General features: G+C 39.8%; 1 protein-coding gene across 2 annotated transcripts; it reads right to left on the bottom strand.

The window, feature by feature from the left end:
• Positions 1 to 981: 981 nt before the first annotated feature.
• Positions 982 to 17961, bottom strand: tie1 (tyrosine kinase with immunoglobulin-like and EGF-like domains 1). 2 transcript variants are annotated; one of them, XM_026323419.2, is made up of 24 exons: positions 17652 to 17960; positions 16439 to 16732; positions 16211 to 16321; positions 15892 to 16047; positions 15557 to 15688; positions 14714 to 14854; positions 14448 to 14576; positions 13537 to 13682; positions 12665 to 12809; positions 12396 to 12554; positions 12165 to 12305; positions 10760 to 11062; positions 9581 to 9871; positions 8978 to 9171; positions 8718 to 8864; positions 8544 to 8607; positions 8224 to 8334; positions 5512 to 5702; positions 5165 to 5278; positions 4544 to 4614; positions 3275 to 3315; positions 3064 to 3160; positions 2873 to 2972; positions 982 to 2011 (listed from the first exon to the last, which is right to left on the bottom strand). In XM_026323419.2, the coding sequence occupies exons 1-24, from the start codon at positions 17713 to 17715 to the stop codon at positions 1940 to 1942; spliced, it is 3414 nt and encodes a 1137-aa protein (XP_026179204.1). In that variant the 5' UTR covers positions 17716 to 17960; the 3' UTR covers positions 982 to 1939. The 2 variants fall into 2 exon arrangements, with proteins under 2 accessions (XP_026179204.1, XP_026179205.1); XM_026323420.1 differs by lacking the exon at positions 10760 to 11062 and having other exon boundaries at positions 17652 to 17961.
• Positions 17962 to 20265: the final 2304 nt, after the last annotated feature.

The following is a 20265-nucleotide window of genomic DNA, read 5'->3' on the forward strand; positions in this document are numbered from 1 at the left end:
CTAATTCTAGCTAACTTAGCTGGAGGTAGCTGAGTGAGGAACACATGCTTCGACGTATATTTTTGTAGAACAATATATTGTTTTGGTTGGAGAAGATTCGGATTTATTCTCTATACCATAAGACCATATGTAATCAAGGGATTAACAGGAAAACGTTAACGTTAGCGTTAGCAAACGACAAACTTTTAGCAGTTAGCGTTAGGTTTCAAGCTAACGTTGCCCCACAACACGAGGTTCCCAACCCTCAGTTAGAGACAAAATGTATTTTTACCTGTTATCAGACAGTGGTCTGCATATTAAGAGGATTGTGATAATACGTTTGCAAACAGAAAAATCAAAACGAACTAGTGAAATCCAACAGCTCCACAGATTTCGTTGCTCCGCTTAACCCGGACCGCCGACCCAGCGTTAGTTAGCATCAGCTAACAGGTAGCAGCTACCTTAAGTGACCGCCCCAAGTTCAGGGCGCAGAAGGCGCGGTCGGTTTTAGGCTCCCAGGCTTCAATAGGCCCACACATGGAACCGTACTTGGGCTGTGTAAAAGCGCTGTATAAGTAAAAAGTCGTTTACCATAAGGCCATATGTGACCTGGAGATCTTAACCGAGAATAAAAATAAATTTCATAGTGTTCATCTTACTACAAATGTGTGCTGAACACATGGTGTCTGTGTGGGAGTCTTCAGGAAGCTGGCCCACTGAGACCGAGTTTGACAGACAGTCCTAAGCGTGTGGTTAGTTCGTGGAGGAAACCCAGTGACAGATCAGCTCAGTGCAGCAGGGGAGATCCGTGTTCCTGAGGTCTCCACGGAGGCTTTGCTCCCCCTGACCTGTGGTTTCCCCACTATTCTTGATTTTAAGCAGGCCAGGAAAAACATCAACAAAAACACAGCACAATAATTCTCACTAAAGGCAGCATTATCAATATAAACAACAACAAACTGTGGTTTTAAACTGGACATTGGTTTTATGCAAATAAAACTAAAGTATTTATGGTGATGAGTCCAGTCATCACACAAAACCTTTATTCACAAAAGTTAATTACAACATAAAGTACATTCTCATATGATGGATATATTACCATACATTGTGTTACGTTGCATAGTATTACAGGTAAACTGTAATGGTAATTGCTGACCTATTGTGTATCCGCCCTGTATTAGCTGCATTTTACAAACACCTCCTTTAGTGGAGATTTGCACGTAACACACTGATTATCTAACATGTCTGCATTTCTATCAGTCTTTAACTTTGACTACATTCAAATAGGAGACTCTGATAGATATATATGTTCTTAAAAAAATTAGACAAAATAATACAGTAGTAGCTACATTCACATGGCAGTGATAAGTAAATAGTATAAGAACAGATGGCATGAATGAGGCTGCTTTTAAGTGCTACATTGGATGTCATTTGTCCTTTTCTAATTCTCTGAGAACCTGAAAGTTTATGATCCACTCTGTGCCTTTAATTTTCATCTTTCCTTCTCCATTTAGAGCGACAGAGAGAAAATAATGTCCAGCAACGACACCCCACAGACCCTGTGGTGCTTCAGCAAGTCACATAGCTCCTTATTTGCCACTTCCCCTCAATGCTTAGAGAAAAGGGTCCAGCACTGTAACTTTTGTAACAACCAGAGGTACAATCTTGTGTCTTTTTTCTGGAACTGTTTTGTTTTGACAGGTGGTTAGTATCTCCACAAAGGCTATTAGCAATCACATCTGTCCTCCAAGACCCAGCAATACTCCTCATCTCCAAATGCTGTGATGCCGCCACACAGTGTCCTTTCACAGTCCTCCGACTAAAGCTGGGTGGTTTTGGTAGAGTGCCGGGTCCTTCTATCTCCACGTTGAGCAGCAGGGAGGTGGCAGTAACGTGGAGACCATCCTCTGGACTTCCTTTTGGGGCTATGTGGTAAGCTAGGGTCTGGGGGGGCTGGTAGTCAGGCCTCCTCAGCTGTGGCATCTATCCCAGCATAGCTGAAGTTCTCAAAGAGAGCCATGTTCACATAAGCCTAGAAGATGGATGGAAACTTGTGAGTTGGATTTTTAAAAATAATTGGAACTACAGGCTCTTTTGGATGCATGTCAGAAATATGACAGCTCCATCTGTTTTTTAATGCTGAAGCCTTGTGCCTTGTTCATATCATATAAAATAAAGCATTAGAGTGGGAAAAATAAATTCACATTATACTCACAGCTGTAAGTATGAGTAGTTTACTGAAGGGCAAGGACATTTCTGACAGGGATAACTGGGCCTCTTAGTACAAAGAACCATAGGGGTGACATCAAATTGATGTACAGAATTGCTGAACACCTGGCATTGCTGACGGTTTAGTGTAAAATTATTCAAACCCTAATATAATATAATATGTAGCTAATAAACAAGACTTGTATTTAGCAATGTAACTGTGAGGCTGAACTAAACACAGATGTGTTTTGAACTAAATAACACTAAGATCACCTTTAATGTGTACAAACTACAACAGCTGGTAAAAATCCAGGTACAAGGTTTTAAAGAAAAACAGAAAAGGTCAGGAGGATTCCTCCTCTGGTCACTGTAAATGCCAAATAAATGTAATGACAATCAATTCTGTAGTTGGTGAAATATTTCATTCTGAACCAAAATGCTAGGCAGAGTGACAGACAGAGTTATCTACCTAGCATGGCTAAAAAAGGAGCTATGTTTGTATGTTTGCCATAGTATGTTTGTTTCTGCTTGTCTTCTCTTTCAGCTACATGTATCTGGTCTGAATATGATTCTAGTAAAAATGGGGTAACCATCTTGGAATAATTCTATCCCAAGTGCTAACAAAATGACGTTTTCATAGTGTGATAAAGACATTTTCATACTTTCTGCTGGCATGCAGCCTTACCTTCCTGGCCTCCTGCATCCTGTTGAGCTGGACAGAGATTTGGGAGAAGGGGGGTCTCTCGTATGGCCGATCCCTCCAGCACTGCCTCATTAGCTCATAGCTAGTTAAGAAGAAATAGATACATGGAAGAATAAGGTAAAATAGAAAAAGCAGACAAAGCAAGACAAGCAGGAAAACAGCTAGATACGTACACCTCATCATCACAGTTTTTGGGTTTCTCCATCCTGTATCCTTGTGGCAGTTTTTCGTAAAGCTCAGCGCAGGTCATCCCACAATAAGGCGTGCCACCTGACACACACAAAAACAAGTACTGATTGTTGTAGTTAGTTGAAGCTAGGAGACCTGTACTTGTAACGTTTGTGCTGAAAGACTGGATCCATTTCAGGCAGCATGCTTACTTACCTAAGCTTACTATTTCCCACAGGAGAACACCAAAAGACCACCTGAGAGAGAACACACATACAGGGTACAGAAGCATTAGTAAACTAGTGAAGGCATAGAGAGAAAAGGTTGGGGGGTGGGGGCATAAGGAGTTACTTATTATTCTTTTAATTGCATTCATAATTGATCATATGTGACAATATTAAAAGTTAAAACTCTCAACTTACTCTACATACACAGTAAATGATTAAATATGGAAAATCCAGAAGTTAGTCACCCTAAAAAATTCTTAATGGAGCTAAAAATATTACTGTTCCATTTTAAATTTTTCATATTTTCTACAATGGGAACATACATGACTCAATTTGAAAACTCAATCCAAAATGCATAGGAATAGTTGTATAATATCTATTTTTTTATTTAGATATATCTCATCAGAAACACGGAAACCAATGGGGAACCACTGAGTATCTGAATCACATGAAATCGTCTTTCCTGCAGTCTGATTAGTGACACCGTTCAAGAGAAAAACCACTTGTTTCTCATGTTACAATGCTGTGTGGTAGATCATATGAGCAGACAAGTGTTGTTTATACAGTCAGACTGTTCCTTTGTCATTGCTTATCTCGTCTTCCGTGTGCTGTGTTTCTCACATCTTGTTCTCAGTCTCACACTAATGTTTACAACTCTCTCTGGCCCTACATACAGCCTTCACACTTCTTCCGTTAGCTGTCCTACACTCTTCTAGCTTGCTCTCCACTGTGTATAAATAGGCTCCAGTTGACAGACCAACGTCTCAGTCTGTCGGCTCAGTTGGACCCAAGGCTTCCTGATTGTGCTTATCAGTTACACAGCACACTGTTATCCCTCCACCAGTGACAGAAGGATGATTTGTTGTTTACTGTAGCGAGGCACTTTGTGGTGCACACAATCCAAACTTCACTAGAGGGTGAAATCATTTCAGTAAGGTTTCTATAAAGCTAAAGAAGGAATGAGAAGCATGAAACATGAATATTTAAACCTGATTAGTAGACAGTACCCATCAGCTTCAGGAAATATTCATTAACCATTTAGCGTGTTTTCAAGTCTAACGTCAGTAATTTGCCATTCTCTCAGTATGCTGATTAAATTCTCAGAAGTACTTTTGCATTTTGGAACAGCAGTTTCATATTCAGGCTATGTAGCTCCCATGTGACAACACTGTTGGCTTGGCGTGCAGTGAAAAGTTTCACGTGTGGCAGTGAGTGCAAGAGTTAAATGTTAAACAGAGGAGCCGACAGTATAACTCACACGTCACTCTTGGTAGTATACACGCTGTAGTTCAAGGACTCGATGGCCATCCAGCGTACAGGCAGCCTCCCCTGAAAGCCAAACAACAGATTAATGTGCTACATTTAATGCCACCTAGTTGTTTAGACATGTGAGGAATCTGATTGTAAATATTTTTAAAAATGTAATATAAAAGAAACTTTAATAAAAGTAAAAATGCAGCACTCATGTAACTCTTAAGTGCAGCATTGTGAGTAATAATGCTGCACTTAAGAGTTACATGATTGCCCCCTACAGGTGATGACTTTTTCTCAAGATCAGTTGCTGTCTGTGTAATGTTCCACAGCAAAACCATTTCAAACAAGCTACTGAGTAACAGACTACAAATGAACAGACTATTTAAAAAATAGACAAACATTATACTGCTGGGTCATAGACAGCTTTGAGTTACTGTCTTCAACATGTGAGAAATGTGTGTGGTATAACAATCAATCTGAAAATAGCTGCTTCATCCACTCTTATCAGTGTGGAAATACATGTAATACAAAACCACTTATCTCCCAAGTGTTTTTATGCAGGCTGAAAACAAAACAACATGAATTTTCTGAGCACAGTGCATCTGCGCATGACCTTAATACTCACCATTGTCTTCTTAACATAAACTTCCTCACCACGGGACAGACCAAAGTCTGCTATCTTCGCCACAAGGTTGTCCCCTACAAGAACATTTCTGGCTGCCAAATCTCTGTGGATGAACTAGTGCCAAGAGAGCAAAGGGAGACAATTGAAGGAATAGTTCCTAAATAATTATATTGTGTATATTTGAAAAGACATTCTTTTTTGTAGAAAATAAGAAAATGTTGTAAATATAAGACATCTATAAAAAAAAATTTGATAAAACACACACATCCACACAAAGACATACACACAAAGGACACACAAAGACATACACAAGCAGCTGCCCACATACAAACTTTGTCTCCTCCTACCTGTTTGTCACTTAGGTAATGCATCCCATTTGCCACGTCCACAGCAAACTGCAGCAGCTGCTGAGAGGTGAGTGTAGAGGCAGTGCCATGCTCTTTAGCAAAGGCAGGGTCTGTCTCCAACACACGACTTTTCCTCAGGAAGTCAAGAAGGTTGCCATAGGGAGCATATTCAATTGCTATGTATAGGTAACCTGGAGAAGACAGAGGGACAGTGGTTGTAGTTTACCACATCCTCTATATGGACACTCTGGCCTTCTGATCCATCCCTAACAGCTTTAATCTTTTTTTTAATCTGGTGTTTGTCATATTACAAATATTTGTCAATATTTCATAATTTAATAAGGATTAAAAATGTTACCCTTTCTGCTAATAAACATCTTATTTTCTATTAGAAAAAGCTGTTTGCAATTTAGCCAGACTGTCTTCTTCCTCTTCCTAAAAACTGAGACTGTGTTCTTGGCTGGAGTGCCTGCATAAACATCAGAAGAGACCCAGGTACAGCTGGTAAGGGGCTTGGCCTTAAACACTTTTGTCACAATACAGAGGTACACCGGGCTTTTAATGAAATACTCACAGAGCTCTACCAGATGGCCAAGACTCTGTAACAGATGAGCCTCCAGCCAAGGACAGAGATCCCCCAGGTCATGAGGAATTTGTGTTTATTGGATGGTTTTTGTGTTGATTTCACCTTAACCAGGGAAAGTGCCAACACAATTAGTTTGGAATGAAAGAATATGGGGAATTGACAGATTGGTCAAAGAACTGGACCCTACTACAGTAATGTTCTTTGAGAGCTATGAAAGGTTATTTTAATCAGGACATGCTGTTTTTCCTGCAGTTAACTTTTAAAGAACAGGATTTCTTTGCCCAAAATGAAACACTATCAGATTTTTCCAGGAATACTGACTAATATGAAGTGCAATACTGTATATGGATTAATATGATTTCAACTCTAGGACAATGACTCTTTTTGCAGTGAGGAAAATGTATTAGACCAAGGTCTAGAAGCCAGTAAAAGTTTTCATGCTCTTATAGCTGAGCCAAAGGATACTGATGAATTTGTTTTTCAGTCTGTATCTACCCCACCAACATTTGAGTATCTATCAAATATCTGCTGTGTTCATTTCCTCCTCTGGTCCAACTGTCCCCCTGGACACACCTAATTCTTTCCCAATGTTGACATGAGAGCAACAATAAATCTGCTCCAGGTTTCACTAAGATGAGAAAAAGTTCAAGAGGTAAACATTTTATATCTTCCATTTTTTTGAAATTGCAGACATGCACTCTGGATCAAATCAGTAAAAACCTGAAACTAGAAAAAAATGAAGGAGAAATGCCAAGAACAGCAATTAAGCAACAGCTTGTATTACCACTGGAAGCCAGAAACCTTCTATGTTGCAATAAAACACATTTTAATAGCTTCTACGATAGAAATTACCTTTAAAAAGTAGAGGCTCTTCAAGAGAAACACATGCAAATTTTATTTCAAAGAAATACTACTTCCTGGAAGCATTTGCTGCTTTGTTCCTGACTGCTCTCCAGGTTTATTTTTATTTTTTCATCTTGTTGCTTTGGTTCCACCCTGTTTTCTCACAATATTCTTTCTCTCTCCTCCTTTCTTCCTTTTCCATTGCTCACTCTGTTCTTTGTGTTTTGCCATTTTTACATTTTTTTACATGAATCCCAATCACTAAATTGTGTAGTTTCCTAATTGTATGTATGAATGTATCATCTGTATATAGTTTTTTTGCACATCTACTCCACTGATGATTATTCAAACCATTAATCATGACCTTTGGGTTCTGCTGCTGTAGCTGAGGTCGAGGTGGTATATTTGTGTTTTTGAGTTCTTGTCACAGATTAAAAGAAGTGAGCCTGAAATAAACAACATCTGTATACACAGTACAGAGGTCACTAAAGTGCTACTTGAAAATGAGATCGGTGGAGAGACACAATGCTTTAGATGTTTATATTTAAAGGCTGGTTTGGTTTTGTAATGTTTGATGTGCTTTCATTATTGGACTTCCTCTCTTATAAGATCAGCCTTTGATCAACCACAAGAAACTCAATAATTCAGTGTAGAGACTTTTGGATGTAGCTCAGGGAGACTAAGACCTCATGGTAAGAAGTGGAGCCAAGGAAACCTTATACAAACACATAAATACATGCCACAGCAACTTGGCTGTGAGGCACATAGACAAATCAAACAAATGTGATAGTACAAAATGTTTCTGACAGACAAGGATTATTTAGGTTGGACACATTCTGGTGCTTTCCAGGTGCAGCTGACAGAGGATCAAATGGGATGGAAGTTTGGATCTGAAGCTTTGCCAAGAATTTAACCTGTTCACATGCAGTAAGGTGCATAATGAGAATAGATACTGTACTAATACAGTGGGATCTGCTCAGGATATTGTCTGCAGAAAACTAATACATCAGCCTATATTCAGTCCTTTATAAGGCCATTACTGATATACAATACTGTACATTCTACATTACTTACAATCAATAGGTAAAGTATATCTCCACATTTCTCCAAACAGATTATCTTGTTGAATAAGTAGTATCCTATGGAAGCGTTTTTTGACTTGCCATACTAATCTAAAAGTCTGCCAGTGTAAACCATACATTTCAAAGTTTCACAATGTCTGTAAACCCATAAACTGAAACCACATCAATATCCATGAAAGCCACCAGGTGTCAGTCACTCACCTCGGTTCTCACATGCTCCAATCAGGTTGATGATGTTGGGATGCTGGCCTAGTTTACACAGCACCTCCAGCTCCCCTGCAAAGTCTCGATGGTCATTCTCTGAGGCAAACTCTGCAGGAAGATCAGCACACACAGCATACTTAAACAAAGTGCAAGCAGGTCTGGTTTATCTGGCATCTTTGCAATGAAATGTTCACATCAGTCAGAGAATGCACTGCACTCAGATTATACTGTATCTCTTCTGGGTCTGTGTGTCAGTGTATTTGTCTGAGACATACAGTATGCATCCATGAATGACTGTGAATGTTTACAAAAATTACCTTTCAGCATCTTGATGGCTGCACTCATTTTGTTACCATCCTTCTTGATCATGGCTTTGATGACCTAGTTTGGAAATAGTTGTTAGTGTAAATGTTTAACTTTGTGAATACAGAACTGCCACCAAAGAAGAAATTTTTAAAAATATGCTGAAATTAGAATAAGAGTCTAAATACCTGGCCAAAGTTGCCTTCTCCGATGACATCTTCAAACTTTATGTCCTCCCAGTCCAAGATCGGATAGGTAAGGGGCTCTGGGGTGGGCTTGGGCCTCCGTGTGAGAGTCAGAGTCCCTGAGTTAAACTGCAGAATAGTCTCTTCACCCTAAAGTTATAAACAGCAGTGCAATAATTACAAATGTAATAAAGCAAAACTGTCAAGCACAGTCACAGACTGCAGCTTTCTAAACTTTCTCCGAAAACGTAGCATATTCTTACCGATCCAGACTGGAAGGTGAATGTGCGCCTACGGTTGACCAGTGATTTGCGGATGAAAAAAAGAGCCAGCAGTGCCAGCATGATAGTTACACAGGTGACAGTCACCGAGCCCACGACTGCCACCAGCAGCTGGTAATTGTCCCCAGTAGGCCTCCCAGCCACACCCTGGATGGTCGGAATTAAACTCTGAAGGCCTTTTTTTAGCAGAGGAGAAGAGGTGGAGAGGTGGAAAGGAGCCAGGAGGGACAGAAAAACAAAGCAGGGTGATAGGGATGACTTTCAAGCAGTGTTGATAAATAGGCTGTCTGATGTGGATATATTTTTATCCTGAGAAAATCTCTTTTCCCAAATGGGTGAGCAAGTTCAGCACCATCTGGAAATAGGTTCAGCGATGTTTCATTTGCTATACTGCTGCTCTACTGTTTTGTGGAAAAAGAACAGGTCTCACAAATTTATCTGGTATATAGTTTTACTGCATTCAGATCAATTAGACAAGATCAACATGTCACTCTTAGAAATCTGCTATAACGCCTGAACCATTCCAGATCCTGTTGTAGTATCACTGGAAACAGGTGGGTGCATACAGAATCAATTCCAACTCACCATCCCCTTGTGTCATCGCCTGAACAAATTTGCTCCACTCTCCTGGCACTTTGGAGAAAGCCCTCACTCTGAACTGGTAGAGTGTGCTGCCGTTGAGTGCTGTCACATCTTTAGTGGTCTTGTTCCCATCATCTGTGTCCACCCACGGGTGAGGGCTCCCCTGGCCAACTGGCTGGTACTCGATAATGTATTTAATGATGCCTCCATTTGGATCCTCTGGGGGCTGCCACCTTACCTGGATGGCTGATACAGACATGGGCAGGGCCTGGACGTTGCGCGGAGACGATGGGCCTAAGACAGAGAGAAATTATCACTGTAAAAAAAAATTCTGGGTTTAAAACACTAAATTATCATTCTATCTGATGGATGTTTTAATAATTTGTTGGTTGCCACTGATTGCAAACCTCTTTTACCCTACCAGCTATTAAACTTCCTCAAATCACACAAAGTTTGTGGGCAGAGAGAGAGAGAGAGTTACTAAGCAAGAACCTGTCAATCTTTTCCTGAATCTATTAAGCTATTATCATTCCATCAATTTAACTACTGTACACACAATAAAAATAAATGCATCATGCAAGGCTATAATGTACTACTGTATATACAGAGCTGCATTAAACCTGTTTTGCTACTGTAAAAGCATTATAAATTGCACTGAAAACCCTGCAACATTTTAAAGTGTTTGCAGTCTTGTTATACTCATTACTTACTTGATGGACCAGATGCAGACAGAAGTATCCTACCTACGTTCATCTCTCCTCTCTTCTCATAGCCTTGTCATCCTATTAACTGTTTATTACCTTCAACATTCTTATTGATCTTGACTAAGTTTCCTGTGAGCGCACACACACATTCTCACAACAGTATTTAGATATGCACTCCAACTGGACTTAGGCCCTTGACTGTCTCTTCACGTAACTTCATGATTCCCTTAGTTTCATGATTCACTGCGTTGGAATTAGTAAAAGCGTTACAAAAGTTACAATTAGTGTACAATTACAAAAGTGTTTCATAGTGAAAGCATCCGCATGTATTTTTATATGGGACAGCATGTTTGTGACATAGCAGTGCAGTGATAAAATACTTTAGCTTTAAATAGTTTACGTGATTACTGAAGATTCAAAGATCCACATTTGCAGTTTGACCTGCCTAGCTGCAGCCAACAGCAGAGGTGTTCATTACCCTGGCTGTTGATGCGGAAGTGGTAGGGTTTGGAGGGGGGCCCGTGGCTGCCGCAGTTGATGAGGCGCACCACCACGGTGTAGTCTTGCTGGTACTCCAGATTGTGAAACTTAGTTGAAAGCACATTGAGAAGGGTGGTCTCCTCCCGTAGTTTCTCACTGTATGGTGGCGGCCCGAAGAGCTGTACTAAAAAGCCACTGGCTGTACCGGCATTGATGCCATTATTGGTGAGGAGTCGCCAGCGTATAGTGGCATTGCGGCCTTCCACTGAGCTGATGTCAATCTCAGGTTGAACTGTGGGCTCTGCAGCAACAGAGAACACATGATGAGCTGAGGGAATAACAGCTCCTTCTTTATTTCTCCTCATTAAGTCAGTTCCCTCAAACCGATGGGTAAAGTATTCTGAATTGACCTGGATGGTTTCCTTAATTTCATTTTGATTGGTTTTACTCATTTCACCACTGTGAAGCATGAATCAGTAGATGGCAGTATTTAGCACTGTTTGCTTACAACCAAATAGCACCAGTTTGAAATTTTAGCCCTGGGTAATCTGGGTTTCCTTAAGGTGCTTTTTAATTTGACTGGCCCATGACCTATCCGGGGTGTTTTTACTTCTGTGTTGTCTAAATGTGTAGGCTCCTGATAAAATGATTAAATAAAAAAGCTAAATGGCTGATGTGAGTGCAGGATTGTTGAGTCATACTTGGGTCATACCGCTTTTGTCAACCTTTTTGTCTCATGTGGATGGTCTTTAAACTGTCCTGCATTCTTTCTCAAGGTAGATACTAAATGACTGCAACATCCTCTTTTCAATCCAGCCATGGAATTCTGTTGCATGTCCTGCTACCCCTCTTTCCCCACATTTACACTATTACACAAGGTTTGTGCTTGTGCAACAGGCCAACGCTCCCTTGTAACAAATAAAATTTGCAGCATTTCACACATGGATCTGACCACATATTGCCAAAGAGTGAAATGGAGCCATGCACTGTTACACTCCAAAACAGATACTTTCCTTTCTTAGGTTTTGCATCATCCTTCCTGGATTTAGGTTTCCTCTCTCCCTCTGCACCACATTCATTAAGGAATAAAAGTAATCTCTATGTTAGTTTGAATAAAGATTCTTTGAGATTCTTAGACATGAGAGTCTTCATTTTGTTTGAGCAAAGAATTGACCACAGACATTTGAGTCCACTAATATCTTTCTACATTTGCCCCAGATTTTCTTACTGGGGGAAAAAAAAACAACGTGGGAAAAGGACTGCTCAGCAGAACCATGAGAATTTACTATTACTCTAACCAGACACAAAATAATGATGGTTGCTTATGTTATGTAGTCCAGACTACATTTGTTCTCAGGCAAAATGCTAGATAAATACACTGCCCATTTATCTGTGGGTCTTACCAGGACAGTCAGTCTCCATGATGGCCTCTGGCCCGAGAGCACCCTCTCCTCCTTCCCCAGGACGACTCAGCTGGACACGGACACGGTATCGTGTTGAAGGCTTCAGGTTCATCAGCGTGATGGGGTCCTTGTCACTGTAGACTAAAAACCAAAATATACAAAAAGATAAACTGGCAGTAGGACATGATGTTCACATAACCTGAGTAAAGGACTAAATCACTGGCTACTTACCTATGATGGAGGACCAATGGTCTTCATTGTCCAAGCGTTGGTAGTGGACCTTGGTGGACACAATGGGTCCATCTCCACGGTAGGAGTCCCCTGGCATCACCAACAGCTGCTTACTCCTCTTTTCCAGCAGTTTGGGGGGAGTAGTGGGCACAGGAGGCTCTAAGTGGACACAGGAAATTATTGCACTCACTGTTAGTGCTAAAATGTGCAACACCCGATATAAAATAAGTCTTATCTTAATGTTTTCTTTTTTTCCTCTCTTCTTTTACCTTTAATGGTGAGGTTGAACTTGCGGGAGTCCTGGCCTCCATTAGTGGACACCCTGCACTCCCACAGCCCCCCTTGTTGAGCACTCAAATGAGGGATCTCAAACAGGGCTGTACTCTTATTTGAGTCCATGACAGTCTGAGATGCCTGAGAGTAAAAAAACGTATCCAGTGAATGATAAAAACACATTTCCATTTCCTGTGCAAACTTTTCCTGCTGCTTGGATTTATGCTAAGATTGCCCTCCCTTTGAGAAATGTCTTTATTCTTGTGGGAAAGGCTGGTACAATTCTTTATCAGATTGTTTTTATTACCAAGGAAACAGAACAGAAAAAAATAACAAAGCCACTGAATCTTTCACTTATAGGCAACACGTGGTAACTGCTGGACTGTAGAGTGATATAGCCTTATCTGGTCATGCCATTGTGTTGTTGACTTCCTCAGAGCCTGACTCAACCTTGTAATGATTGGCTCAGAGTTTAAGGCATAGCACTTTTACCTATTTGCAGAGCTTCTTAACTACTACTCATTAGCTAATGTCTGAGTGCATTACAAAGTTGGCAGAGGTTTTCAGGTTGCTTTCATTAATTTCTGTAACAGTCTGGTAATGAATATTATAATTCCTTACTGAGAGTGAGTTGAGAAGAGCATCATTCTCTTGTCATGTTGCAGGAGGTGATCAACTTGGCATAAAGACTGGAAACTGGAGACACATCTAGCTTACCACTATCTAAAGTCGAAATCATGTCCACTTGTACTTGCTGTAACTGACAAGTTTCAGAATACTGTGCTTTCCTTCAGGACATCTGCATTTATTAACTTGCACTCTCACTGTGTGGGCTATGGGTTTTGCAAGCAGCTGCTGGTCTTCCTACCTTGAGCACTGTGCTGTCCAACTTTCGCAGCTCAATACTGTTGTGGCTGGGTGGGGGGTTGCCTGTGGCTGAACAAAGGATCTTGGGGTTGGAGTTAAGATTACACTCCACATTACTATCCAAGTCCAAGATCTGGGGAGCCTGGTCTGAGAGGATGGAACACAGAATTGAAATAGACAATGTGGATAGTGACAGAAGAAAATGATGTGGCAGTAGAGATAATGGTATAGGAGATCCTTGGATAGAAAAAAAGATCAGCTACTACATGGGTAGTTAAAAATTAAACTATTAGTCAAGATTTTAGCACACGTCATTAATTATGATTTATGTTTTACATCCATCCATCTATTATCTATACCCACTTATTCCTATGTAGGGTCACAGGGATCTGCTGGAGCCTATCCCAGCTCTCTTTGGGTGAAAGGCAGGGGTACACCCTGGACAGGTCACCAGTCCATCACAGGGCCACATAGAGACAAACAACCTCACACACTCACACTCACTCCTATGGGCAATTTAGAGTCACCAATCAACCTGACATACATGTTTTTGGACTGAGGGAGGAAACCGGAGTACCTGCACAGGGAGAGAACATACAAACTCTACACAGAAAGGACCCTGTCAGGTTTCGAACCAGGAACTTTCTTGCTGTGAGGAAACAGTGCTAACCACTTCTCCATGCTGTCTTCTTATGTTTTACATTTAAAAAACAGATGAAGCACACTCATGACTGTTTTAGTGTGGACATAACCATTAAAGCCTCAGAACCTATCCTGGGTTTTATCAGATATCCTGTTGAAACAAGTTTATATAAATATATATCACTGCCATCAGTTCCATTCCACAGAATGGAGACAGGCAGGAGACAAATAGAGAAAAAGAAGGTTTTCCATGACTATGACGACACTTACCAGACTTCTCACAGTTCTGTCCTCTCCACCCTGTGGGGCACTGACATCCACTGAAACGACTGCAAACACCTCCATTCTGGCATTTACAGCTCAGCCGACAGTCTGCTCCATACATGTCATTATGGCAAGCTGACAACAGAAAATCAAAAACATGTGTATACTGTGTGATGCACAAAAGTATATTAACCCCATATGAATTTTACTTTATTTAAAAAAAAAAAAAAAAAAAAAAAAGCAAGGATAAATTTAGTTGATGTAGAATTTACCCTTCTCACAACGGGTCCCAAACCAGCCGCTGGCACAGGAGCAACCATAAGGGTCTGGTAGACAGAAGCGAAGCCCCATGCAGTTCAGTTTGGAGTCACATGACTCCTGGCAGTTTCGACCAAACATTCCTTCTCTGCAGGCTGCAAACCATCAAAGAAAGACAAATTTACAAATGTGTTTATTTAAATTTCTTGAGTTGTGCTGTATCATGCCTCAGCCTGAATTGCAAAACAGCAACAAGGATGGTATCATTAGTCAGCCAGTGTTCTAATGCGTCAGTTTTTAATCCAATGTTATATTTGATTGCATTTCTCATGCCACTATTTGTTAGTGACTGTTCATAATATGTGTATTCCTTTTCCATTTGCACATAATTTTATACAAATGACAGTTCTAATGTAAATCTGGTGTTAAATTACTTTATTTTGATGACCCAATGGTTTTCTAGGTATTGTATATGTACTGCATTAATCCAAAGTGGGTCCATTAGTGATTTTAGTTTGTACTCATGGATTATTTTGGAATTTTTGTAGTTATTTGTGTTCACAAGAAGTCATTCATACTGGCTTTACTGACCCGCCGACTCAAGATGGCCACACTCATAATAGTGCTCAAGTTATCTGTTACTGCATGTACTCTACAGTGTAAAAATATTCATGGAAATTGATCCATGCAATTAATATCTGAAGTTCTGTTTAAAATATTTTATTCACACACTGTTTTATGAGAAGAAGGACTAAAATCGGAGTTTTAATCAAATCCTGTTTCACTCACTCTTTTATTCACAAACATAAACTTGTATTATTTCACCCGAGAGGATAATACATTGGCATAGTACAAACCTATCTCACAGCGTGTCCCCATGAATCCTGGAGGGCAGATACAGTCTCCGTCCACGTCATGACACACTCCACCATTGAGACACTCAGGACAGTCCTTATTACAGTTTGGACCCCACTTCATACTGGGACAGTCTACATAGAAACAGAGTTCTCTTTCTTTAGAGCAGGACACAACATGCATAAACTGCAGTTTGTAAAATCATCGAATGTTATATCGTCCTTGAACCTGTGACAGTTTGAACCTACCTGAGAACTTGTAAGCTTTGATTCAATTGAGTTTGTGTGTGTGTGCGTGATTCTGATTCTGAGTCTGTGATTGTTAAGTTCCAACAAACCTCTGACAATGAGTCTCATCCAGGCACCCTGGATGGGGATGTCCCCCATGAAGTTGGCACTGTAGATACCTTGATTAGGAAAACCTACATTCTCCACTGTCAGCACTGCAGTGTGGTTGATTATATCGTTCCAATGAGTCATGTAATAGTAATTTCCTACACAAAATACATAAAAACATAAATGGCATAGTTTTGATATGTCAGTATTCAGCAGTTTTCAATATCCTCAATCAAATACCTGTTAGTGTAGGTTTGTTATTTGCAGACAATCTCAGTTGAATTTTAAATTTCTTTCCTGCACTGAGCAGTGTAGGCTTACCATTGTACTTCCAGGTCACATCAGTCTTCTGGGAGCTGAGTAGCTTCATACTGAGGTGAACTGTCTCTCCTTTGTTAGCAGTCACTGTGAGGTGTGTTGGAATAAAATATGCTGTAAGGAAAAAAGAAATACTCAGATAAACTGGATGCATAAGAAAACTGTAGAGCACAAATTATTCTTTTTTTTTTTTTTAAATGTTTTTACAGGTTTTACAAAATCTGAACATACCTCTGCCAAAGTTGTTGATCATTGTGACTTTCTCAAGTGGTGAATCCTGAGAGGATTCACAGTAAAAGATCCCAACATGTTCCAGGTCACGGAAGCCTCTGGCTTTTACCTCCTTGTTCCTAATCTTATGTACTTTAAAATTTGGTGTCTTTGAGGAAATCAAGATTTTGTTGTCTTTCGTGATGTCCAGCTTAACATGGGCAGGGGTGCGCTCTCCATTGATGCAAGATATAGTGAAGCGACTGATATTGGTGATGTCTGCTGTTGACATCATGGTTAAGTCCATCACAGCATCTGTAGAACAGAACATTAGTGCGTTATTTTCTAACATGAGGCAAAAATGTTAGACTCATTATAGATTTGACTTGTTCACCAAACTACAACGGTGCTTCATAAACCTTGACACAAGATCCAATGATTAATAAAAATAAAAATGTATTTAATGCAGGCAAGAAATTGAGAAGTCAGTCAGGTGAAGAGAAGACCATAACTGTATAACCCTGTCTAACATTTTGAGATGTTGATCTATTTCCTTAAATAGATGAAGATAAAATCTACTGTGAGGTATCTGATTAAAACAACATTTAACTTTGCTCTCACACAACGCACAGCTATAGTTTAACCTCAAATCTTCCAGTCCGAATATGTCAAAAATTTGACTTCAGTGGAACCATACAAGACACCTGAAAACTCAACACACAAGCAGACATTTCAACACATGTAAGAGCAGAAAAAGGGTTTATAGACCACAACTATTTTTCTGCCACAGGGTGGAAGAGTGACACTTTGACTCCAAACATGTTATATACTGACACCTGAGATGGTGATTGAGAAATTGTCAATGTTGGCTCAAAAACAAAGAAGCCTCCGCAATGTAGTTATTCCAATAACTAGATTACTACAGTGCCAAACCCAATGTCTAACATTCCTTCACCGTGGTATTTAAGACCCAGAGCCTCAAAACAATAGCAGGAAACATGGATGAGCTCCTTTTCCCCTTAAGGATTCAGAGACTGGTCTAAAAACATAGGGCCCTAAATACTACTTGTTAAAAATAATATAATGAAATCACCAAAACTATGTGTGAAACCATTCTTTCTTGATGCTGATTCCATTTCTTCAAAAACAAAAAAAAAAAGGGAAAAAAGCCGATTATGCTGTTTGCTCCGTTTAAATTCGACCCAAACAGAATTCAAACGCAGTTCGGTCTTACCTGATACATCAGTAAAGCACAACACAAACACCCACAGAATTGGCATTATATATATGATCCTCATTGGGTAAAAAGTTGTCAGTAAATCAACTGTTTAGATTTACAGAAGTCTACATCCAAAACGGTGACGTTGCGTCGCGGTGCGCTTTTTTACGCATAATTTGACGAATAATCCAAAAGTCCAGTTCAGGTGTGTTCGGTACAGACTTCAGCGGTCCTGTAAAGCTTTAAGGTATCACGATCCGTTACATAAAGCACTTAACCCGACTTGCCGTAAAACTCAGCTTTCTCTGGGTGGGAAAGGAAGGAAGAGAGTCACTAGACAGGAGGACGGCTGGCGCTCCAGACCTTCCCAATCCAATTAATGTATTTATGAGTTTAAACTTTGTCACTTTTTGTTCCAGTACGATGTCTCAGATTTTTTTTTTTTTTTTTTTTTTTCTTGGATACAGCCGATTCCATCACGTAATGTACTTATTATTTAAAATCTTCCGTGGCACTATTACTGCTTTTTTTTTTAACCCAAAGAGGGTATTACCTATTTTTATATAGTTTGGTTCTAGTATTTATTACTCCTGAAACTGAACACTTTCGTTCTTTGTTGTAAGAAACATATTGCACACCTTTATGTGCACAAATGTGAAAATATACAGTGTGCCGAGCCACAATAGTGTGACCAGGACATTCACTGTCCATGCCCCATTTGCTGTCCAAGGCTGACCGTGCATTTTATTACTGCCCCTGATTTTCTTTATAGAGATGCAGTATAACACCAGTTTTATTCAGACACTGCAGCAGCAGCAGCAGCAGCTGGTATTATGTTTGGCCAAATGCAACAGCTTTGTTCTCTCACTTCAATGAGTTGGTTACAATCCCTGCAGCCTTTATGCTCAACCTCCCTTCATAATCAGTCAGCCTCAGGAAATGATGAACAATATGGTTGTTGTGTCTATGCTGTCACTTCTGTCCCAAGCTTTAAAAGTGCTGCACCATCCCTCTTTAAAACATCTTTTTGGAACAACTGCACACGCCTTTTCTCATTTATTCTGTAAAAAACCTTTGGGTTGATTTGATGTTTTCTTTACATTTCCTTGCTGTTCAGACAATCGACTTGAAGTTGACTCAACTTCTTATTGTTTGAGATTTCCTGTTTTCAATTTCAGGAGCTCATGTGGGTCTCTTGCCTACAAGGAATATTCTATTGTATGTTGAATTCTAAAAAAAAAAAAAAAAAAAAAACAAAGAATGAAATATTATAAGCATTTTCAAACTGTTGATACAGTGAAGTCCAATCTTGACAGGTAAATATGGTCAAATCCTCCCTGGTAAAACAGTGAATGAATCACCAATTGAAAACCATAATCAGAGGAAGGAGATATCTTACTCATTCAATTAGCTGGGGTAAAAAAAAAACAAAAAAAAACTCAGAAAAGAAATCAAACCAAAATTGAAATGGGTACACCCAGGTTGGGACTATTGTGGCTGCAAAGCACAGTGTTTCCATTGTAACTCCTACAAATAAAGGGTTTTGGCACACATGGTTGGCTTTGACCTGTTAATGTGACCTGTGTAGCTCAGAAGCCAGAACATTTTCTTTTAAGAGACCATCTTATTTCCGCTGCACACTCTTCAAAAACACTTACCGAAGGGACAGTGAGAACAATGATACTGAGTTGTCACACACATTTTGGGCTACTGCACAATATCTAGAGATGCACAATATAACAATAAGCAAAAAAACAATCTTTGCACACTCTTCTGTACTATTTTTCCTGATAGTTGTTGTAGGTTTTGCAGCACTGCGTAGATTTCAGTTTAGGGAAACAAATGAAGAGCAGAGCAAGGGAAGAAATGCAAACTCAATAAATTGCTGTACGTGAACCCAGAAGGGAAAAGAGCAACAGTTGGGTCCACAATAATCAGCTTCTAGTTACTTTAAGGCTGCCAGAGACCAGGGGTGAGTGTGAGTTGTATGTACATAAACATGTGTGCATATGTCATTGTGCGTAAGAGTGACATGGAACAGGCTAGTGTTACTATGGGCTATGCACATACAGTACATAGAATACCATGTGTTCATATTTGTGTGTGACATTATCCTGGTGGGGTGGACATACAAGGTTGAAGACTCTGTAGGCTACTCCTCGGACATTAGCTATTGTATCCAAAAGTCTTTGTTGTACTACAATAATTACTGTGAACTCTGTTTGTTGTTAAAGTGGCAGCTGCTTGCTTTATGACACTGCCAGATAAAGATATAGTTCAGTGTGTCTCCTGGCCAAATTCAAAAAGCACAGTATTGCTTCCCCAAGGCATAAAAACGCAATGAACAATAAAAGGTCTTTATGCACCTCAATGTGCAGCAACGAATTAAAAAAAAAGAAAAAAAAGAAAAAGATGGATTTTTTTAAAGCCCCATAATAAATAAGTGCAATTGATGTTTAGTGATTTTTGCACAGTATTGACAAAATGTGACAACCGCACACTAATGCATGGTTTTTGTATCTGTTGTACTACTAGTAATACTACTTGTAGTACCACTCCAAGACTGTCACAAACTCAACTGTGAAAGCTGTGGTCAGCTGAAAGATTGCGGTGAAATGCCACCTACATT

This window comes from Mastacembelus armatus, chromosome 4 (genome assembly GCF_900324485.2).
Source record: "Mastacembelus armatus chromosome 4, fMasArm1.2, whole genome shotgun sequence".
Lineage (NCBI taxonomy): Eukaryota > Metazoa > Chordata > Actinopteri > Synbranchiformes > Mastacembelidae > Mastacembelus > Mastacembelus armatus.

Coding starts and splice junctions, on each gene's coding strand:
- tie1 (XM_026323419.2), bottom strand. CDS start 17,715: ATGAGGATCATATATATAATGCCAATTCTGTGGGTGTTTGTGTTGTGC. Junction 14,577..14,713: donor TGGGACCCGTTGTGAGAAGG/GTAAATTCTACA, acceptor TTCTGTTGTCAG/CTTGCCATAATGACATGTAT. Junction 5,279..5,511: donor ATTACCTAAGTGACAAACAG/GTAGGAGGAGAC, acceptor TCTTGGCACTAG/TTCATCCACAGAGATTTGGC.